The sequence below is a fragment of the Falco punctatus genome (assembly GCF_963210335.1).
Source record: "Falco punctatus genome assembly, chromosome: 9".
NCBI classification, from domain to species: domain Eukaryota; kingdom Metazoa; phylum Chordata; class Aves; order Falconiformes; family Falconidae; genus Falco; species Falco punctatus.
Window position 1 is genome coordinate 20,295,560 of NC_137589.1, and position 22,701 is coordinate 20,318,260.

The 22,701-nt window shown below is 47.9% G+C and overlaps 2 protein-coding genes across 5 annotated transcripts in view; one reads left to right on the forward strand and one right to left on the reverse strand.

The window, feature by feature from the left end:
- OIT3 (oncoprotein induced transcript 3) overlaps nucleotides 1-6,594 on the forward strand; it is a 24,865-nt gene extending 18,271 nt beyond the window's left edge. The window contains exons 8-9 of the mRNA XM_080401651.1: nucleotides 4,110-4,209; nucleotides 5,636-6,594. Coding sequence (XP_080257777.1) covers nucleotides 4,110-4,209; nucleotides 5,636-5,818 — 283 coding nt within the window. The 3' untranslated portion in view covers nucleotides 5,819-6,594. The remainder of the gene's footprint in view (nucleotides 1-4,109; nucleotides 4,210-5,635) is intronic.
- On the reverse strand, nucleotides 6,298-22,655 carry PLA2G12B (phospholipase A2 group XIIB). 4 transcript variants are annotated; one of them, XM_080401775.1, is made up of 4 exons: nucleotides 21,694-22,655; nucleotides 15,492-15,568; nucleotides 13,724-13,889; nucleotides 6,298-11,136 (listed from the first exon to the last, which is right to left on the reverse strand). In XM_080401775.1, exons 1-4 carry the CDS (start codon nucleotides 21,926-21,928, stop codon nucleotides 11,018-11,020), a joined length of 597 nt encoding a protein of 198 aa, XP_080257901.1. In that variant the 5' UTR covers nucleotides 21,929-22,655; the 3' UTR covers nucleotides 6,298-11,017. The 4 variants fall into 4 exon arrangements, with proteins under 4 accessions (XP_080257901.1, XP_080257900.1, XP_080257899.1 ...); XM_080401774.1 differs by having other exon boundaries at nucleotides 15,480-15,568; XM_080401773.1 differs by having other exon boundaries at nucleotides 11,048-13,889.
- Nucleotides 22,656-22,701: the final 46 nt, after the last annotated feature.

Consider the following 22,701-nt stretch of genomic DNA (forward strand, 5'->3'; position numbering starts at 1 on the left):
TCCTCTCTCTGCCAACCTGCAGATTGCCAAACCAATCGGCAGAACCCCGCCAATGGCTGCGTGCCACCGCTGCGCAGCCGCTGCAGCAACTGGAGTTAATGTTCCCATAACAGCCTTATTACAGTGTGAACTGGAAGGCTCCATGGCTGGTCCAGGTTGGAGCTCCCAGAGCTCCCCTTGCTTTGCTCTCTGTCTGATGCCTGTCACATCACTGTTACTGATGCAGTAAGCTTAGGGTCCCTCAGTCTGGCTTGTAATTTTCTGAGATGTTTGGGGTTAGTGGTCTTTCCAGGATACGCTCGTAAAAAGCTCACAGTGGATCTGTGGGTTCACGGTTATGGGTTTTGCATCTGAGGTTGGGGGAGCATTGCCGTGGGCTCCTCTGTGGCTCCTAAGATGACCCCTGTTTTCAGGCACTTGTTTGGGTGCTAACATGGCAGTGCGATGCTACAACATTGCTGTGAAGTGTTTGCATCCAGCAGCGCCTGACAGCTTAACCAGACAGCACTGTGGAAATGTCACAGTTGGGAACCAGTCTGCTGTCCTCTAGAGAAGAAAGTCTAGCCACATAATATCTAAGACATACCCAAGTGTCATAGCCCAACAGTCAAGGGACTGTGCTTGTACACGTTCTGTATTCTGTTTGCCAAACCATCTAATGAGGACAACAATTATTTCCTCTGCTGCCAGACTAAATCACCCACCGTTACAGCTGGTGATGACAAGCCCTGTGTGATTGTCTTGTAGCAAAAGGGTCCTGCAGAGTACAGTATGCAAAAATACTGGTTTTATTTCCTTCTGACAAAGGTTTCAGCATTAGCTTGCTCTCCCTTCATCCTAGGCTGCAGCTCTTCTGTGCCTGACATTTCTGCAGTTTATGAGCAGATTGGTAATGGAAGGATTGGTTTATTGACTCCCTGGTTTGGCTGTTCCTGTGGACCCTTCACAGAGTCAAGGCTCCAAACATTAATTCATTTCTCACAGTGAGTGAACATGGTGGGATTCAAAACAGTGGCCAAAACCTGAACTGAATAGAGCAGGGACAGGGCAGAAAATGTCATTTCTTGAATTCACCACAGCACTCTGGAAGATCTAGGGCACCAGCAGCCCCTTTGGTACTGTTATCCTGCAGAGGGCATTAAAACTTCACCGAAGGGAAAAGGGGGCTGGAGTCGGCTGGCTGGAGCCTCACCCAACCTGCTCTGCTCTCCAGCTGTCACTGCAGGCCCCAGCGTCCCCCGAGGTGCCAGCCCCTGTGGGCTGTGCTGTATTTAAATTGAACCACTCGCTTAGACCAAAGGCTAACGATGTGCTATTGAGCTAACTGCAGTTGTCTTTCTGTGTGCTCACACCAATTAAAAAGTAAAACCAGGTGAATACACTGCTGATTTATCCCTGCCCCAAACAGCTCTGTAATAAACCAGTTTCCTTCCATCAACCCAGCCCCAAAAGCCCAAGGCAATAAAGGTGGGATTTTAAAATCAGTTTGATGATGTAGCATCAGACCACAGGAGATAACTGCAGCTTCCAGAAGGAAACTGTTAAAATTTGAGGGGATATACCTTAGACTGAGGAATGGGAAAATTCCCTCTCGTGCTTTCTTCCCTGTTAATTCCCTGCCATGTCCAGTTGGCAAGAAGTGGGGGTCACCTCCCTATGCTAATGTGACCATGCTGGAAATCAGGATTTTCCCAGATCCCTCCCCGCTGTCTCTATAAAACCCTGTACTGCTGCTAGCCCAGCTAGCCAACCTTAAAGCAGCTCTCCCATTTCTGATCTTATTCTTCCTCTTTCTCAAAACAAAAATAAATAAAAGGCATTTACTGGTTGCACAGGTGATAAACATTGAAGCGGTTTGGGGCATCTGGAGCAAGGTCATGTCACTGAGGGCAATTGTAATCTGATGCGGTCAGGAGCTGTGATTTATCTGAGCATGGTGTGGTTAAGGTAGTTCCTTTTCAAGGCTCAGCTTGTTACACCTCCGGCTGCCCATTGTTTATAGGCTGATGTGGTTGTTCTGTGACCAAGCCCTCCTTTTTGTCTTGCAGTCCTCCAGTAAGAAGGTCAGAGCACAGCTTCCATGGCACAGTCGCTCCCTGCTCCCCTAACCTAAGCACATTGGGCACAGGAAAGGGGTTATTTTCACCATGTCCTGGCCGGGGTCACCTGTTTTCTTTCAATACCTGTGCTTCCTGCCCTTTCTTACTGCTGCAAGGTGGGAGGAAGAGTCTGGGGGTTTCCTAGGAGGGTGGGACATGATATGGTCCCATACAGAATGCAAAGGGGCCTGACTCTGCGAATCGGGAGGTTTCTGAGCTCTTTTTGTCACGCTGCAATGCATTTGTCAGAACCCTCCATAAGACATACTCAGGGGCATGGTAGGGGCTCCATGTATCCCTGGTTCCTCCTTGTTCTTCCATTTTTCCTCTCCCCAGCCCCAAAGCAGTAGGTTTCCTGCTACCAGTGAGGAAGGACTTTGGAGAACCCGGAGTGTAGGAGTCAGTTTGAGCCAGCATCCAAGAATCATCACAGGTTTTATGCTCACAAATGAGGACGTGCCTATGAGTTGACTTTATGGCCCCAAAGCTTGGCCAGTCACTTATGAGAAGTTTTTTAACTGTCATTCTTTACAATCAGATGCCTTCAGGAATGCTACTTTTAAACGCACTTTTTTCCTAAACAACATAGTAATGTCTAGTGTTTGGCCTCAAGGGGGAGGAATCGATGTCACTTTTTCTAGATGCGCAATGTTAATTCATTAGCTCTCCTTGGATGGCTTTTTATGTTTGCCTCCCAGGCAAGTTAACTAGACAAGCGCTGCAGACAGGGATATCCCTTCAGACCGTGACTTCAGCTGGCTGAGAAAAGCTACAGAAATACACAGTGGTGAAAATAACGTTAGGATCAGACCAGTGCTTAGTGCTCCCATGAACATACAGTGCTCTCTACTGTACGTAGCTGAAGGGCAGTTCTGGAGGGATTGCAGAAGGCTGCCACCCACAGAGCAGAGTCAGCCAAAGAGCACAGAGATTTCCAAATACGTGTTCTAGTGAAAGCAGAGCTACATATAGATACGAGGTTTGCTGCTGTTTGATAATTGAACATGTCAAATGTCAGCATTTCTGACAATGCGTTATATATTTCTGGTGTAAAGATGGAAGCTAAGGATTTCTGCAGGAGTAGGACTTTCATCTGTCACTGTTACCTTGTCTCTTCCGCCACCATATTATTTTTTTTCTTTTTTTTTTTAGTATCTTGCAAAGTCCACATTTCTGGAATTCACTGGCTAGAAAGGAAAAGCTACATTGTAATGCAATATAACAGCAGCATCTGGGCCTCTTAAAATGCCTAAGGCTTTGTAATAGGCAGCAGTAATTATCAAGTCACTTTTTGTCTTGCTGTTTCTCTGTCAAACTCTAAATAGGCTGTAATGATTTATAAATAGACTGCACCTGGAATGTAACTTTTATTAAAAGTACCTTATTTTCTTGCAGTTCTGTGACCTCTCACATGATCATGTAGTACTAGTGATGGAGAAATTCAAATTAGGAATTGTAGTGTAGTCAATTTGAGCTGTCTGACCAAGTCCAGCAGGACAGTAACTGATGTAAAGCAAAGTAAATCTGATTTTTTTTTTTTTTGTGGTTTTCATCTTCTGCAATATTTTAGTAATGTGGGTTGAGACTTCTTCATTTTAAGCATGATTTATGTGCATATATATGTGTATACAGAAACTACATAATATATTATATACTGTATAACAGTTCTGTTGATCACTGCAGACTGTTGCACAGGAAGGTAAAATGAGGACAGACTTGCCTGCAGCTCTCTGGCAGTCCCTCTGCCGAGGGGACTGGACCATGTCCTGCCAGCTCTCTGCTGCTGAGTTGTTCTTTGTCTGGAGATGCTATTATCATTGCTGTTGTTTTTCCCCATGATTCCCGAATTTTCTCTTGTGGCCAAAGAGGAAGTAACATGGATGGTAGCTTAGCTTGAGAGAGCCAAGCCCTCCTTTCCTTTCTCTGGTTAAATAGGCTGGACTGATTTTTTTCTCTCTCTTTTTCCATTTCTGGGAAACCCATTAAAGCCTATCCCTCTGCTTTCCTCAGCTGCGTTTCTGATGATTCAGTGAAGCAGTACACGTCAAAGGATCATCTTGCCAAGCATTTCCAGGTTCCTGTGTTCAAGTTTGTGGGCAAAGACAACAAGGTAAGCTCAAAATACACCTCTTAGATTTGAGCTGATGCAATATCTGAGGGAGTCTCAGCACAAAGACAGATGCTGTTGCACCTATTCCAGCAGTTGTGTCTTTCAGGAGCCTGACATAGGTACTTTAGGAGAGTGATAAAAATGACTAAAATTAAATACAATGTGGAGAATATTTGTGGAACATCAATGCCTAGCAGGCTGAAATCATTGTTGTTTCCAGGGTAGTCTTAGCGGACCTTTGTATGCTGGGTGAGAAAAGTGTTCCCCGTCACTAGGCACATTATGCAGTGTCCTGTCTTTAAAACCGGACAATCTGTAGTTCTGAACCTCTTCAACCTTCTATCTTCTCTAGCTCTTTTGAGTACAGATGCCAGCTTTCCAGATACAAGGCCACCACAGTGTTTGATTCAGTGTGAAACCAGGCCGTTCAGGCTGGTGGCACTCTGGGGCAGAACCTTTGTAGTAGGAGGACAGTTGAAGGATAATGCCGTTTTCCTAATGCAAATAGCTTTCCTTTTCTGTGCTAGAAGAAATCAGGCCTTACAGTTGCGGTTATGCTCAGCCAATGCTGCTTGATCCAAAAGGCATAAAGCTGCCGTTGCAGCTACTGGAGAGCCTCAGCAGAGTTAAAGGAGATGAGATCTTCCAATATTCAGAAATTTAATTTTGCTGTCTGATTGCCGTTGCTGCCTCCAGCCTGTGCAGTGGATTTTGCTTCAGACCTCACTATTGACCAAACATTCACAAATATTTGCTTCCCTAACTGCTGCTTGCAGGGATCTTGCTTTACTGTCCTTGTCCTTTAGAGGGCAGGGAGCAGGCATCTTGTCACTGTCTGCCTTTACTGTGCAGAAAGAAAAGGCCGCTATTTCCCTGCCCTTTGTGTTCTCCTCCTCCTCCCAACTGCCAGTCTTAACCCCTCATCAACCTGCATTTTCCTCATTTGCCCCTCGGTCTCCTAGCTTTATGTCTGCTCAGCTCATGTCAAATTCTCTTGCACGTTTGTATCAGTCCATCTTTTTGTGAGGCTTCATGCATTCTTGGCCGCCTTCCTACCGTGCAGCTCCTACCCATCCATGCAAGCTCTTCCAAGCTTATTCCTGGCATTTTCATCCCTTCCTCTGGAGGATCTTTTCATGCCTTCATATTGCCTGTCTAGCCCTTGGCTAACAGACAGACACCATGCTCTGTGATCTTGGCCAGGCACTCTGGAAAATGTGCTCTCTCCTGGGCATGTAAGAAAAGAGATGGAGCCAGCAGGTTTGGCTGTGGACGGCAATGGTAGATACGGAGCTTATTGATGCAAGGACAGAAATGGCTGTACAGTGGGAATGCTGTCACTCATGCTCTGTGAGAGCTGGTAGCACTGCCAGTCTGATTCCCAGATCTGCACATTGACTTGGCCTGCTGTCTCACCACCTTCCAGGAGGTGTTCTTGCATTGCCGCATCCTCGTGTGTGGGGCGCTGGACGAGAGCTCTCGCTGTGCCCAGGGCTGCCGGAGACGTGTGCGCAGGTCAGCGGAGACAGAGGAGGAGGAGGAAGAGGAATCTGTTCACGTGACAAACCACATCTTGACAGGTGGCCCCATCAGAATCGACTTTGACTAAGACCCACTGGAACAACATCTCCACCTGAGATGGACCTTTGTTATCAATGCCGCCTTTCATGGTTGTTTGAGAAACAAAAAGTATTTGGTAAAGCCCCTCTTGAACCTCAGGACTTGTTTCCCTAATTGTGTGATGATTATTTGTGAAGTGTGTTGGGCACACGAGGCAGCCCTCTGAGTGCAACCCAGACCACAGAACAGTTTGGTTTTACCTGCGTTTCTTCCCCAACAGCCCTTTGGCTGAAGGGACCCTATTGCTTTGCAGGCCTGAAGCTTGTCTTTCCCTAAATCCACCTGCAGGCTCCATAGGACTGTTCGTCCTTGACTAAACAGAGGTTACTCAAGCCCTTCTTCCATCAGACAAGACAAATAGTATCGCAGCTGAATGTGTTTGCTATATGCAGTTCTGTGAATGATGCTGAAGCTTTTGGATGTGATGAGAGTTTGGGATGACTGTTATTGAAAACATGTATAAAAATATTATATCTCCTAATGTGTAAGTTCTTTGGAGCTATAAAAAGTTGCCATTGCAGGCAGCTTGGATCTATCACAGGCACATTTAAATGTTATTTTTAAGTAGTAAAAGGTATTTAATAAATACCTTTTTAAAAGTTTTTTTTAGTGTCTTTTGATAATTGCATGCAGTTTAACAGTGTTTCCTCTTGTGTTTAGTGTATAATTTTTCTCTCTCTTCTTCACCCACCAAATCCTTGGTGCCTTTCATAAGTGCTGTAGCACTTGATTGTAAGAAAAAGACCATTAAAAATCTATAAACACCCTCCCTCCTAAGTGTGCTGCTACCAAGTCTTTGCTTGAAACTTGTAATGCATTACTTTGGTCTAGAGAAGCTGTGGCTCTGACAAAGGGATTAGGGGAATGTGCATTAAGTATTTATAGCAATCAGTTGTAATGCAGGTAGTTCTCGCGATGGAGTTGTCCCCAGTGAGCCTGGTGACAGGAGATGTGGCAGCACTGTTTGAGTGACTGTGCACATTCACGGGCTCCTGGTGGGTGAGAGCGGGCCAGGGATACAATTAATGGTGATGGCGGCAGCATCACGGTTGTCAGGAATCCCTTTGGGCCATCAGGCTCCTTCCAAAGAAAATAGAGTGGCTGATCAGCTTGGGCTCCTCTGGGCTTTGTTCAGGAGCAGGAGCGCTATGTAGAGAAGGATTTAGAAATGTGAGGTGAAAGGAAGGAGGCTCGGTGAGTGAGCAGTGAAGGACAAAGCAATAGAGGCAGGGCTGGAGGATGAGAGAGGAAGGATCAGTCTCCACCGTTGGCTGTGGCACTGCAGGGTATTCATGGGGTTTTCTGTAAGAAGCTTCACAGTGTGCAGCTGTGGCCTGTGTGTTTAGAGGTGTGCTGGAAGGTCCCCCTAGCTCGAATTACTCATTTTCTACTTTGGTTGAAGCAGCCAAATTGCTGCCAAGGCTAAAATTTGTTGCGGCTCTCAAATGGATGGGGAGTCTGTTTGAAGGGACCATTTAGAAGGGAGTCACAAATCACCTCAGCAATATTCCATTTCACAGATTTATTTATTTTGGTGAATGAGATTCCAGTGAGGAATGGGCGCTTGATGGGCTGGGAGTTTGATGATTTTTCTCAACAGCTTCATGGCTGCTTTTCCAGTTTGGGAATATGTGTGTGCACATGTCTGTGTTAGAATAAATGAAAATGTTTCTATGATGATAAGTAACTGTAAGTGGAAAGACTTTTCATGTGTTTATCTAACAATATGTGAAAGAAAAAGAAATGAAAAAGCCTCCTTTAACTGCTGTGCATCTCCTGGTTCTGCTGATTCACATGTGCATTAGGACCACACAGGCAATTTCCCGCTGTCACTTTTTTTGTTCAGGCAGCCCCTGCTAAATATACTTGTTTTGATAAAGCAAGAGCTGGGAAATGAAATTAGCTTATGCCTTCTGGAGGGGCAACTGGTGTTTTCTTGTTCGTGTGAAAGTGATGTGATGGAGTGGTGGAGGGAGAGGTTAATTTCCTGGCTTAATTCTGTTAGCGTGCGCATTATTTGGTTCTTCCTGATAAATTCATATGAAGCAGCTTTTCTACTGGGCAGCTTCTTAGTTAAGTAATCTGGAAGAGTAATGAGGAGGAAACACTGGTCTGGGTGGCCATGTGAATGGAGCGGTCTGGGAAGGTGTTTAGTTTGCCTTGCAAGTGGGGTGGTAGGTCTACCATCTGCCACTGCCCTATGGCCATTCCTCCTCTGACGTGGAGTGCATGGCTCCTAGACCATTTTTTAAAGTCTTTTAGCTCTCTCCAGTTTACCTTTTGCTTCCGTCTGTCATCTTTGATGGCATTACACCCTGGACATGAAATAGAAGATTGAAATCTGAGCACCAAGGGACTCGTCTGTTTAATTTAATCTGCCATGCCACAGAGTGGAAGCAAAACACACAGCCCAGGCGTGTGCAAGGACACAACGTACCTGACCAGTGCTCCCAGAGGTCCACCCAGCACTGCCAACCATAGTTCAAAGTTGGAGCTGCATCAGTGCTGCCCAGTGTGTGCAGCTGGTGTTCTGGCTGGTGCCACCTCATCTCTCTTAGGATGTGAAGTGTCCAAGAGTAAACACCTATTACCTGCTGTCCTAGTCTCTGCTTTTAGGTCCTCAGTGGAAACACAGAGATTGCTGTTTGGGGAACCATTGGTAGAAGAGGGTACACTGGCTGAATGGGTTGAACATCAGTTCAAATAACCCTGCCAATACACAAAGTCAACAGGAAGCCATCAAGTGAGCACAATGCTGTCTCCCTGTTCAGAGCAGGGTGGGAATGAAGATGATTCAAGGTTTGGGCATTGACCTGCAGAGGCCTGTGATCAGCTGCTTCAGTAGCTCTACACCGCTGGGTAGCAGGAACAGCACGGAGGGGAAGGAATTTTTAGTTTGGATGCAGAAGTTTTACTGTAGTTCATGCGTTGGTTTTCTCCTATGCAGGATTATCTAGTGGTTTTCGTGACTCTTTGCCACCACTTGGAGGTTCAAAAGTTTCCTTGTACGGTTGCTTACGGGTTTTTCAGATTGCCACAGTTTAACTTCATAGTGAAAAATGCGCTTATTCAGTTGCTGTGCTGCATGAAGCAATCTGTAGTGTTTTGAGGTGAATGGGGGTCTGAAAGCATGAAGAGATTATTCGTATTAGTGATGTTTCCGATGCATCAGTGTCTGGATAGAGAGACGTTGTTCAGAACCCTTCTATTTTTCCAGTGTATATCATTGTCTGTCATCATTTGCTTGACCTGGCCTTAATCTGATATCACTTGAACTATAAAATGCTTTCAGACACTTACCAGCCAGTTGGCTATTGAGTGTAGACAACAAAGCGTAGATCTTTTTTTTTTTTCTTTTCTTTTCTTTTTTTGTCATTTCATCTTAAGAGTATACTCACGTTTAAAACTGGCAACAGGCACCATTTCACCAATGAAATGCAAAGTCTGGGAAGTGTCTGAAATGAGGAACGTTTCCTTTGCATCCCTTGCCGAAAGTAAGTGTTTCTTAGATGGATGATCAAGACTGTCTGTCCAGCCTCGTGCTCTGAGACACACACTGTAGTGAACCTTGGCAATGCAGCATTCACTCTCCAGTAGCATTAGCACAGCTAGGAAAGGATGTCATTGCATCTGATCAGTGTAAATTAAGATCCTCCTTAATGGAAAACATCCCAGTACACCTCATGCGGTTACTTATTTCCTGGTCTTAATACCAGTGGGCTCTTGTTGTTTCAGTCTGTTTGGGGTCAGATAAACGTCTCATTGCTGTTCACTGTAAAGCAAAAAGATGACTGGCAAGAACAGGAATATGGGGCTTAAATAATTTATAGCTCCATGCATTCAAACACAAACTAACAGAAAAGTAACTAAGGCTCTTCCCATTCTTGTTAAATCACCCTTCTGTAGCCTTAACTTTTCCACGGCAGATGGAAGAACACAACCATAAATGTTTGCAGAAGACACTGAAGTATTTACGTGGCATGGCACGCACACCCAGTAGCAACTTCCTTTCAACAAGTAACACAGATGAAAGCTGTCTGCAAATGTTATATGTAGATGAAATTCCATATACCACTTTGAATTCTAATTTTGCATGCAATAAAAGCTTACGCTAGCAGATGGAAGTATTAACCACGTTTTAGAAAGAATGCCATCTGAGGCTGCTGATCACTCATCAGTTGACGGTGTCTCTGCCCCACAGAGGTAGCATGTAAGCCTGACAGATAAGCCTTCAGGATTTTTAATACCTCATCCAAGGCAACTGTGAGCCTCCTGTTTCCCTCACACAAAAGAAGGCAGGCGGATACCCAACCATTTTTTGTAAAAAGGGATCTTAAGGGAAAAGCTTTGTTAAATGATACAGGAGGAAGATAATTAAATAGATCTGGATGACACTGCAAAAGGAAAGCAGCTTCCTCTCCTGAGACAGTGGGAGAGTGGTGTGATTTCATATCTCAGACGTGATGGGCTTTGGTCCCCTTCTGCCCAAATATGATTTGTGCCCGTATCACAAACACTTAAAGTCTTTCTCGTGCTCACAAAATCCCTGAATGTTTTAAATTGTTTTAAGATCCACCAAGTATTTAAATAAGCAGGGTTGTCAGGGTGTGTTATGATAGGATGGAAAATGTCAGGGATGGGTGTGAGCAACATACTGAAAGCAAATTACCCCTCTTTTCTTCAGTCTATCAACAGTGGTGGAAAAATGTAAATAGTGTGTCCATGGACTGAGTTTTTCAGGGTTTGCAGAAACCTAATACCTTGCACTGCAAATTAGAGAGTTAAGGGGCAGGGGGAGCTAATACAGGTGTGTCTAAGGCAAACAAACAGGTAAAGCCCCTTGTTTATAACCAGAGCTGCATCCTGCTTGCCTCTCCTGATGAGTCTGTGCGAGTCTGTAGAGAAAACTGGCATCGGATCATTCAGGCTGATGGACTTGGAAAGGGGTAGGTAGGGCTGTTGAACTGCATCTGTGGTGGACAGCGGGTGTCACTGCGCTGTGTGCACAGGCTGTTCTCCCGTTTGTTTGCAGCCCTCTGCCCAGAAGCTGTAGTTGATGTGTATTGCCTGGCCCAGGTCCCCCCATCCTGTGCTAGGCCAGACTGCTGATAGAAATCGCTGTGCTGAAGTGGTATCAGAGAGGGGACGCTTGGCAGCAGGCTCACAGAGGCCGGGCATCTGCTCTTCCTCACAATTCATCTCGTTCTTCCTCGCTGCAAATGCAGGCGCTCCTTTGGCTGTTCATGAAGGGCCGGCAGCCCAGGGTCCAGACAGCGTTGAACACTGTGTCTGCGACGGATTCACAAGCTGTGGAGAAGGAAGAGATCAGGCAGGTAAGTAACAGGCACTCCGGGACATCTGAGGGCTGGGTGGAAGCAACCTCCCTTGAGCCGTGCACTGAGTTACGTGGTATTTGCAGTTGGAAGCATAGGCTGTCTTTTTCTCTCTGGGTATTAGGTTTTTATAAATCTAGAGGTTCCCTCTTCCCTCTTGCTGAACTGGGAGCTCATTTCTCCCTAGGATGACACCGATCTAGCATTAACTTCTCTCCCCTCTAATCCCTTTCCTTTCCTGCCTCTCTCAGGCTTTTCTGGCTGATGGATCATTTGGGGCGCTGCAAATAGCACTGTGATCTGCTTGGTAGATTTCCCAGAAGACCTCCACAGTGTACTGTCTTTCCTGGTGCTCTCTCCCCTCAGTTTTGCTTATAGCCACTACTAACCAACCTTTTCTGCTTTCTGGGAGTTACAATGCCAGCTGCCAGCCAGCTTGAAAAATTCTGCTGTGGTTGCAACAGCAAAACTGTTAATACAGTCTGCCTGACCGCTAGCCCCTCCTCTTCTGCAAAAACAAGCTTGAAACTGCTTGTTAGTAAGTAAATAGGTTAATATTAGGTCTTTTAGGGTTTACTCACTGGCACTAACAATAATTGCTGTATGCATAAGGGATTTGGGAAAGCCCTGCCTTTGGAACTGTCTGCTCCTGCCTCAGTCTCTCCGAGCACCTTGCTCTGCTCCTGCTGCTTCAGGGGTCTGCTTGGCTGGAGGGTTCTGCTCGGCTGGCAGGCATTGAAGAAGCTGTAGTGAGTCAGTGAGAAAACCAAGGTTTTGGTTAACTGGCACTGCTGCAGCTGGGATCTTTCTGCCCACAGGAAGGGAGTGCTGCTGCTCCTCTCCAGCCTTTCTCTGGACCCCTGGTGACTCAGTGGAAAAGAATCCCAGATAAGAGTTGGGATGGCAGTGGAGAAGGAGGAGGACTGTGTGACAGGAGCTGCTCGGAGCTGTCCTGAGGACAGGGAGTGGTAGGTATAGAGCACAAGGCACGGGGAGGAGAGGATAGCCCAGAGGTTTGTTCATGTTAGCAACTACCTGTCCCTTCTGCAGCAACTATGAGAGAGTTGCTGTCTAGTAGGAATCTAGTCCTACTTGACTATAGGCAGAGGTGGCTTGCTCAGCCAAGGGCTGTGGGCTCTGCTCCACCTTAAGTCCCTAGGATCTATCTGTTTGCTTCGCTGCTGCAGGCAGAAAGAAAAAAGGAGGGATCTGAAAAAATGGCAGGGGAAAATCTGAAGAGATAGGAAGAGGTTGGTTGCATGAGGACCTGTAGATAAGGGTGACCATGAAAGATTGGCTGTACTTGGCCTGTAGCACTTAGATTTCAGTCCACATCTTTGTTTTCTCTGGCCTGGACACTCTTTCCAAACGTTTATCTGTGATGAGGTAGAAAGCCATCTGTACTAGTACCAGTGTCATGCAGTGTGTCCTAAACAGGCTGCACCTTTGGAAAAAAAAAATGCACATTTAACTATACCTTACAGCAGGGCATTGGCAGAGGGGATGAACCCAGAGGGGCTGGCTGCCATTAGCTGCAAGCAGCTCAGCAGCACCATGAGGCTTATTCTGCTTTGGGAATGGGCTGTTCTCAGGGGCTCTGCCAGGTTTGCATACCTGAGCTTCTGTAAATATCTTTAACTGCTTCAGGGTCACCTGCTGTTGGAAGGTCTTATCTCTGCCTGTCCTACGTTACTGCCACACAGCCCGTCTGCAAGAGATGGATACCTGCCTTAGAGAGGATAGGGACACTGAAATGGCCTCAGGAGGAGCCTGGGGGAGGCTTCCCTGCTGTGCCCGACATCTGGTAGCGACCTCTGGTTTCTACCTCCTCGCATGGTGCAGAGGTGCTTGATGTTGGCACAGAGGATCGAGAGGCAAGCTTGGGCTATCACACATGTAACCTTCACAGAGGTTACCAAATGCAGCCTTTACGAAAAAGCTCTTCTCAGACTTGCAGACTGAGGCTTTTAAAATTAGGCAAAACCAGGGTGGCTCTTCAGCTGCAGACACACCATGAGAACTTGGTTAGCATGGGGGCTTCTGAGCAATCCAGATCTCCTTGCAGTGGCTCCTTCACCAGCCACTCTGTGGTGTGTCCCTGGTGCCATCATCATCTCTTACCTGTGAACCACATTGCAGACAGCCCTTGTCCTTGGCTCTCCCAGCTTGTTGGCCCTTGGCCACGTACAGGTTTCAGTGTGTGGCTTACTGGCTCTGGAAGGCTTTTTGGTCTCCTTTGAATGGGGGGCATCCAACAGTTGAAGGCATTACTTCTAGGATTCTTTTGTTGTTTGTTTCTTTTTTTTCCACATGTGTTTTGTAATGTTTTCCAAATGTAAATATTTTTAGGTTTCTAGTCTTGGGACAGAAGTGTGTGTGGAGGGGGCAGATGTCAGGGGTCTCACTCCTCCCTGACCCCTCTATGACAAGCACAGGACAGATGTGCTGCTCCCTACAGCAGATTTTTGCTTCCTTTGGCAAGGTAAGGGCTCCCTGCCCACACCCTCCCCTCCCTGCCACTGCTTGCTCCCTCCACAGGGCATGTGAGCTGGGGAGCCTACCTTCCACCTTGGAGACGAATCCGAGGCTGCGCTTGAGGTCGGAGCAGATGGAGTGGAGGCACCAGCGGAACTTGGCATCGCAGCGGTATTTGTTGGCCCCACAGGTGTCGTAACAAATGTCCAGCTGGTTACAGCACTTGGTCATGGCAGGGATGCCCAGATCTAGCTGGGGAGAGAGAGGAAAGAAGTGTCCCTTGGCTGTGTCCTGGCCTCAGACTCCAACAGCTGCAAATGGGTGAGGTGTTGCAGAGCCCAGCTGGCTTCTTTTTCAGAAGCTACTCCTGATAGCTGTGGCAGCAGGAGGGAACACATGCCTCTCCCTCACCATCTAAAGAAAGTGGCAAAGTAGTGCAGGTCCAACGAAGGGCAGACTACATTCCTTTCTCTCCTCTCTGTTGTGGGGGATTAACTTCTGGTAGTAACAGCCCCTCTGCAAGTATTTGTTAGATCTCATTTATCAGAGCTCATTGGAGAGCTTCCTGTCCTTGCCAGCAGTAGCTCAGGCCCCTTTTCTCTTTCCTCCTTTTCCCACAACCTGACCAGTCCTGCTTCTTGGCCTAATAAATCTGCTCTAAGTTTTATTAATGCCTTGTTTTTCAGAGATGCATTTGTGAGGCCAAGGACAGCTTGGTCAGGGGAGTTCTGCTTGCTTGGAGGTAAACAGCAAGTTTAGCTAATAACCATGGAGGTGATGGGATAGAAGGCCTGTGTCCTGGAGAGACGGGACTCATTAGCTTGCTACAAATTCCTCCTCTTTTTGGCCTTCCTCATGTAATATTTAGGAGATGAACTGTTTCTTCATTGCGCTTAGTGCTCATGACTGGTGGCATAAGGAAGAGGTACCACAGAAATGCCCACAAGGTTTGCAATGAAACGTAGTTTTAAGGAACTAATCTTAACATGAAAAATGGCCTGTAAAGAGAGGGTATTTCACAGCAGGAATTAGCTTAATTGCCGCAGACTTCATGGTCAGCAGTAATGCATGAGCTAAATAGTAATCCCTGCTCTGAGAGCTTCCTGGGAGTGCTTTTCCTGGTGATTCCTATATAATTTTATTAATTGCCTTTAAAAATAACAAGTGGGTCTGATATTAAAGCCCGCGGGTTTATTTCAGTGCTTGGCAGAGGCAAAAAGCATGGAGTGAACAAGGGGCCAGATGTGGAGCATGCATTCAAGTATTGCTGTTCGCACGTTAGGCTATGTCACTAAGCTGCCTAGTGTTGAACATCTTCCCTGTCCTATCGCAAGGGCGTAGGATTGTTCAGGGCCTTGATAAAAATACATTTCTCCACACTGGCGCTCTGCTTAGCCAGGTACCCCCTTTTCTTCTTCTAGTGCTAACCTACTTAGGAAACTTTCTCTATTTGTACCGTCCGAGGCAATGAGAGCAACAGGCCAGTCCTTTGTAAATGTAACTTTTGTCTGTGTGATTCCTGTTTTACTGCCACCGGCAGCTGGGATCTTACTGCCTCCCTGACTGACAGTAAGTTAGGCAGTGCTCAGACTGACACGTTCGCCTTGCCTGCTGTCAGCAGGCAGTCATGTCTTTTGGCAGTCCCAGGCACATAGCTTGTCCCCTAACAACACATAAGTGACATTTCCTCCATTTTCCAGAGCTCTGGCTTCAGCTGCAAAGAGAAACCATCACACGGGCGCTACATAGCAAGGCAAGCCTTTTCCCTCCCCAGTGTTATTAGCTGGTAGCTGTGATTAGAGAACTGCATCATTTGGAAATGGTGGGTGTGGCAGTACATACACTTTCGGGTACCTTGAGCCCCAGAAAATAGGAGCTACAGCCGTTGGGTTCTTGGGGTTTGTAGTGAGGTCGCGGCATTGGAGCCTTCCCTGATAAAGAAAGGAAAAATGTTAGGACAGCCGAATCTTCCCAGGAGAAGCACCAAAAAGCAAGGAGTGACGGGCAGCTCCCCTTTGGTCTGCATCCCCAAACACTTCATTCTCCTCGCAGAGATGCAAGGAGCAAAGGGTGGGTACTAGAGCTGGCTGAGACACTGGCCCTGTTCTCAGCTCAGTCTTGTCGAGGCTCTGCAGCCTGACTTAGCTTGCACCTCCTCTGGCATGGCTACTGGAGCACTGCAATGTGTGTGAACTGGGTCCCCAATGCCTCTCAAATGTTTAAGCTGGTCTGAGGCCAGTCCCTAGATCTGGGACTCTCCCCAGCTCTTACAAATGGGCAAGTCCCTCTTTGCAGCATGGGGTTTTGCAGTTGAGCAGCCCTCCACACTGGAGCTAGTGCCTCAAACTTCCCAAATCCCCTAGGAGCTTTTTCACATGCTTCTTGAGAGCTCTGTACAGCTGGGATCACCCAACTGTTTTTTTAACTCCTTCAAGAAACTACTAGATAAACTACTAGTTTAGCAAAGGGATTTCTTTCCATTCTCAGTTCATTCTCAGAGAGTTGGTGTGCTATGGGTTCTCAGAAAATTGTGCTAGACCTTGCATGTCTGAGCTTGCTCCGAGCAGGAGGTCTTCTTGGTCCGTTTTCTGCATGTGGTGATGCAGTGCATTTTTCAAATAGTTTCTATTCCTTTATCTCCGCCCTTCCTTAATATGCTTCTTAATATGTGTAGAGTAGTAAGAATTGCCCCCGTGAATAATTATTTACCCACTATAGAAAGATTCCAGCAGACAATTGGCTAACAGTAGCTTGAGCAGCAAGGTAATACGTTTTACTTTGCTACGAAGGTGTGCAAGCCCTCCTGTCTGCCTGCTCGCCTGCGCTGGGGCTTTGTGGATGGCTGGGCGAGCGCTCTGGGTGCGAAGGGGGGACTCCCAGGACTGGGGTGGGAACTGTCCATGTGGAAAGCAGATCAGTTTATTCCCTGCCCTGTCTCATCCTCTTTTCTGTCATCCCTGCCTCAGCCTCCATCTCCACCCAGCCTAACACCTCCCGTTTGGGGGAGGACAAGTCACCAGGCTGCTTGTGTGCCTTGACCCCACCGTGCAAGGAGCTTGTTTAAAGGTGGGAGAGGATTCTCCCCTGGAGAAGTTGCAGGGACTTCCCCTCGTGGAGTTGGGTTTCTCTGTGCTGTCCGTTGATGTGTGTTCAGTGCTTGTTCTGTTTCGGTCCCAGCCGGGTTTATAAAGGGGACACCTCAACTGCAGAGTGAGATGTTAAAATAAGACATTTGAACCCTGCTCTGGGAAAACCTTGTGAGCTGTGTGAATACTCCAGCAAAAAAATGTGCGAGCTGTGCCTCCTGTATGTCGATCAACCTCTAGCATTAAGTTTCTGCTTCCCTGAGCACTGCTAGAGAATTTATATAGATGTAAATTAGATCTAATTTAGCTCTTCAGGCAGGGTTGGGTTCTTTTAAACTCAGTTTCCACTGTTTTCTTCTTGTCAGCACCAATAATCATTTAAGATGCTTTCCCTTTTTTCTGTCAAAGTATGCCAAAATACCGGGGGTTAATATAGCCATAAATCAGCGGTGTTCTTGAGAAGACCTCACAGCCAAATGCCTCAAAAGGCCTTACGCAGGAATGTTCCCAGCACCTTCTAAATTAAAATTTGCCAGAGCGGTTTTGTTTAAACAACAGATTTGCAACAAATAAACAACAAACTGGAATCCTGTCCAGCTGTGAGGCGGCAATAGCCAATTTTCTCCAACCCTACAGAAATGCAGTATGCACTGAGGATTTAGCTGTCTGCAGGCCAAGATAAAGCTCTCTAGTTGACATGGCCATTTGTGTGAGAAGGTATTTCTCAGTCTAACTGTTACTACTGTGTGTTGCAACCTTTTTGAACAGGTCAGATCTGCTTCATGCTTCAGGTGTAATTTTCTAGTGTAGAAAGCATTGTTATCTTGAGCAGGTAGAGCTGAGTTAACAGTAGTCAAAAAGCACAAATTGGTTGGTTGCAGCACACCGTTGTTATAGGATTATCTTTAGACCAAAAACTCAAGGCTCTGGAGGTACGCTGACGCAAAATAACTTCTGAGTTCATGATGCATTGCACATTACATAATGTAATGTGCAATTACATGGTGGTTACGCTATAGAGAGAAGGAATTGTGTCTTTATATGGGTTGAATCTATAACCCAAGGCTCCCAGCAATATAACGAGAGGAGAGCTGCATCCAGGTGTCAGTGCCTAGCTGCTCTTTTGGAAAGGGATGAGAATTGGGACTCGAAATTCAAATGTTCTTGAACTGAGGTAGCAGCCAGAGGAAAATTCAAAATCCAAGGTGGGTTTTGCAGGATGGGTTCAAATTTTAATTACTTGCTTGTAATACTGACGATAAGTTATGTTCCAGCAGTACATTGTCGATTAATGGGATAAGGTGGCAAGTCAGAGTAGGAGTGGGCTGTTTGGAGGTATGGAGATAACTGTGTTTCTGGAGATAACCTTCCATTAATCTGAAGTTACAGATATTATAATGTCTTAGAAAGTTGTCCTGAGAAAAAAAATATCTCACATGAGAATCATGATCAACAAAACATTGAACTGCCTTCAAGATGAGCCACTGTAGGAAACCTTGCCCCACTCCTCTCTGAAAAATAAAGCTTAATCATTTGTGGAGTGCCTCTTTGAGCACTCTTTCTCAGCTAAATAAAGTCCAAGAAGGCACAGTTAACCCCTCTCCCACATCTTGTTTTCTAGCTAACAGCTAAACAAAAGCAAAGCAGAAATAATAGGTGTTTCTGACTCTATGGGAGCATCAGCTCAGTGCTCTTGTTATCAGTTACTGCTTGCCCATCCTAAAGGCATGTCTGTGACAGGGGAAGAAACTTGGTGGGTCACACCGGCTGTTTTGCTAGCTGTGTTTCACCAGGGACCTGTTGTGGTCTGTCTGCCTGCTGCAGGGCATTGCTGGGGAGAGCTGCAGAAGGCAGCTGCAAGCACAGCAGGGCCTGCCCAGCAGCATGCTGAAGAGCAATGCTGATGTGTAAAAGCACAGCATTACTGAGGAAGCTGGTTCTTTGGAAAAAGGTCTATTTCAGGGCACTGCCTTGTTGGGACAGCCTTAGAGGAGAACTGAAACTGAGTTTCTAATGGGAAGCGAGTTTCCCTGGTGCATTGTAATATCTCCAGACTGTTGTAGCTATGCCAAGAGACTGGAAAACAGCCAGCTGGCTAGAGCAGCTGCTGGCAATGCAGGAGGTCTCAGACACTGCGGTACTGGTACACCGACAGAGGGAAGTGAATGTATTTCTGGGTGAATAGATGGTCTTGGGACTCTTTGCTGTTTTGAGTGATCCACTGTTACTTCTCTGCCCCAGGCAAGCAGGCTGTGAGCAGAAGTTGCCCATACTTATCACAGCCTTTTAGTGCTGTGCTGGAGAGCTGAGTTTGAAGCTTCTTTTCCTGCAGCCTGGATGTGCCTTCTCATCTTAAGCCCCTCAGGACCAAACGTTGAGCAAAACATTGAAGTCCTCCCTGGCCAGACAGCTGAAGGAAGCCATCAAGGGATTTACCCCCAGTTGAGGCTGTTTCCCCCTCTGAGACGCCCAGAGAGGTTTTGTAAGGAGGAGGAGATATTTGCCGGCAAACACTAGCATAACCCTAATGTCCTGATTTAAGAGAGTAATCCATCAAGCTGTTTGCAGACCTCACTAGCTGCTGAAAAATCAAGAGGTGAGTCTTACAGCCAGAACAGCCAAGTGCTACGTGCTCAGCTGAAGATGGATGTGGCAATCACAGGTGAGTCCTGACCTTTATCATGGCAAAATAAGCTATTATTGGTGTCTCTTGGCTGAAATCAAAGGAAGTAGAAGGCATAGTTTTTGCTGTGTGCCTGGCGAAAAAGCAATCAGGCCCTGATGCAGCAGGAAGATGGTAAAGATGGTTTGTGTTAATTTTTCTGGGGACAGACTGGGTCTTGCTGGTTTGGGATTATCCCTGCCATCCCCTCCCTGGGTCTCACTTGTTTGGGATTGTCCCTGCATCCCCTCCATTTGCAGTTTACAATGTCTGTGCTAGAGACGAGCACGGTCAAATGGTCCTTGGAGGTGCACAGGCAGTGTTTCAAGAGTTCCCTCCTTTAGCCAGTGATTAATGAGTTGTTCAGCAGAGGACAAGAACAGGGCTAGTGATGTGCTTGTTTGTTTTCCTTCCTAGGTAAAACCTTTCTCCAGTAAGGTGCAGGATGCTCTGAGGGAGCAGGCAGACATTTGCACCATTCTGTGGAGGTGCTCTTCCCCCTGCCCAGAGTGCAGGGACAGGGGCAGGGAGAGCCCTAGCCTCAGGATATGCCCAAGAGCGATGACTTCTCCAAGACTTGGTGAGTCCTGAGATGCCTTGAAACTAGCTCTGAGTATCAGCTTTCCCAAATCTCGTCTCAGGCCCACTGCAGCCCCAGCCACGGTATGTGCACTACCAGGGTTTTCAATCATTACATGAAGAAGGGCAAGCCTCTTTCAGCTCTGAATTTGAAGCATGTGTGGACCTCAAGAGAGGTTGTCACACATGTTGTGGGGCTGCCACCACAGGGCCCCACAGAGCAGCCATGCCCTCCTGAGCTGCTGCAGAGAGGCAGCTCTAGCCAGGGAGTGCCACAGGGCCCCGGGCTGAGGGACAGTGGCCACTGGGGCTGAGGTGATGGCCTGGGGCGCCTGGTGCCCTGCAGGTCTGTGGGGCTGAGGTGCCTGGTTTACTGCTCCCTGTTTGCTGTTAGCCATGGGGCCTGGGAAGCAGAGCTGGCAGGAGCAGAAGGACAGATGTATACACATTGTTAAACAAAACAAAAGCAATCCAACAACCTTAAGGCTCATTTTAAACTCCCCTTGTGGCCACACTTTGGCTAAGGGTGGCCCATCTGCCCTCTCACCCTGACAGGGAACTCGGGTCCCGGCCCTGCAGCATCTGTGTCTCCCAGCACCCTCACTGCTGGCCTGGGAGGGGCAGGAGGTACTTCCCTCTGGCTGCATCTGTCGGGAGCATTGCAGACAGCCCGGTGCAGGCTGGAGAGGCACAGCGTGCAGCTGGTGTTCTGGAAGAAATGGGATGCAGCAGACTGAAACTTGGATTGGTGGGATTTCTCTAAAGCATGGAGTCTGTGTCTGTGAAAACCAGTGCTCAGGGAAGGGGAGGCGCTGACATTGCCTCTGTGCTCACAAGTATCTTGCCCAGGGGGTCACTGGGATGAAGCTGGGGTGGAAAGGGCTGATGAGCAGGCCAAGGTGGCAGAGAGCAAGGAAACCTTGCTGTTCCCAAGCAGGTTGTTTCAGCCGGTACCCTGCTGATGGCTGGTGCTGCCTGTGCCTCCGCCTGCCAGTGCCCCACAGACCTGCACCATAGGGGCCTGCCCTGCTGCACCTCTACACCTGCCTTGGCTCCTCCTGCCCTGCTCTCCCTGAGATGTCACCCCCTTCATCCTGCCCCCAGGACAAACCAAACTCTTCTTTTTGGTAAATCGCTCTAAAGTCCAAGGCGAGCGGTAGCTGCCTCAGACCGCCTTGATTACTAAAGGTTCCTCCATGGTTACAGCAGGTCTCGTTTACCTTCCTGTTATCTCCTCTCCTCCAGCCCACGTTATTAGCCAACTCGCAGCTGCTGAACAATGATACTCCGAAGGTTGCTGAGATCAGGGCCACTGGCAATACTAGCAACCCCCTCTGAGTCAGGTCTGCATGGCTGCTCGTCCTCCCTTCTGGGGCCTCCTCACCCTGGTCCTTCTCTCCTGGGGTCTAGGCAGCTGGGCAGCCTGGTTACCCATATGCCCTGCCTGTAAAACCTGTGTCCTCTCTGCTTGTCCCCCTGCACACAGCACAGCAGCTTCAAGATCAGGCTGTTCTTGGTGAGAGGGAAAGATGAGGGTTCCGTGTCCCCGCGCTGGCACTAGCAGGGAAGTTGTGACTCTGCAGTGACTTTTCTGTGCTGAGCACAGTAGGGGTCACGTCATGGATAGGAGCTGGCTGTGGTCTCGGGGGAGTGTTGTGAGTTTCTCTATGAGAGTGAAAGAGGGGAAAGGGCAAGGAAAGAGAAGCCAGCAGGAGTGAGCTTTGCTTACCGTATCGACATCTGTACTGGCAAACGCCGTTTTTTCCCCCAAGCAGTTCCAAGAAGGAGTCAAAGTAGCTGTTAACTGTTTCGAAGCTGTCCCGGATGGCTCCGATGCCCCACTCTGAATAGGTTGACTCTGCTTGGGAAGCTTGGTGGACGGTGTTCTCCTGTGTTGTTTCCTCGCTACATTGTCCTAAGCCCAGGGTCAGGCACAGAACCACTGCCTCAAAAAGCAGCCGCATGCTGCGGTCCGGATCCAGGCCCCAGAGCCCTCGTCCAGGCAGGCAGATGTGTAGGCAGGGAGGAGTGGGAATGAGCTGTTGTGCGTAGGAGGCAGGTATGCACCCCTCTCCCCTGGACTTTAAACACTGCCGAGGGAGCTGGCATGAGGTCACCACAATCAGAGTGCAAAGTGCACCGTGGAGATTTAGACCAAGTTCATCTTGTGGAGAGACACCAGTATGTGAGTTTGCACAATCCCGTTGGAACAGGCTCAGCCTCTGCGGCACCAGGGCTTCAGCTTCCCCAAAAGAGACTGCTCCCCGGGGTGCTGAGCAGGGTCTGTCTGCTCATGTTGTGTGGCACACAGGACACCCTCCGCCTGCCCCACCGAGGCACTGCATGGGCTGCCCTGTTCTCTCCCCAACCTGTCAGGAGATGAAGAGTATCTCTGCCCAAAATTTGCTGCTCTGGCCGTGGGAGTAATAGAGCAGCAGCAGACTGGGGAGTACCCCTTGCCGTTTTCCTGGGCACTTAATGGGGTGGGACAAGACATCTAGCCAGCCTAGCTGCAGTGGGGGAGTGCTTCTAGCAAAACCTGCTGGACTGCAGGGCTGACACACTTGGTGTGTGAAGGGGCTTTCCGTGCCTGCACGCCCAGAACAGGCTGCGTTGCAGGAACACACCCAGGACAGAAAAGCGTGGCAGAGCACTCGTGTCCTGCCCTCCTATGGCTAGAGGGTGCTGATGGGGCCTCACAGGGGCTGATCCAGCAGCTAGGAGTAGTTTGGGTTTA

What these genes read in the sequence shown, in the direction of transcription:
- PLA2G12B (XM_080401772.1), bottom strand. Translation starts at nt 21,928, where the DNA reads ATGCGGCTGCTTTTTGAGGCAGTGGTTCTGTGCCTGACCCTGGGCTTA. An exon ending in CCAGTACAGATGTCGATACG is followed by an intron (nt 15,569 to 21,693) that starts GTAAGCAAAGCT and finishes TTTCTTTATCAG; the next exon opens with GGAAGGCTCCAATGCCGCGA. An exon ending in GGCTCAAGGTACCCGAAAGT is followed by an intron (nt 13,890 to 15,479) that starts GTATGTACTGCC and finishes CTCTCTCCCCAG; the next exon opens with CTAGATCTGGGCATCCCTGC.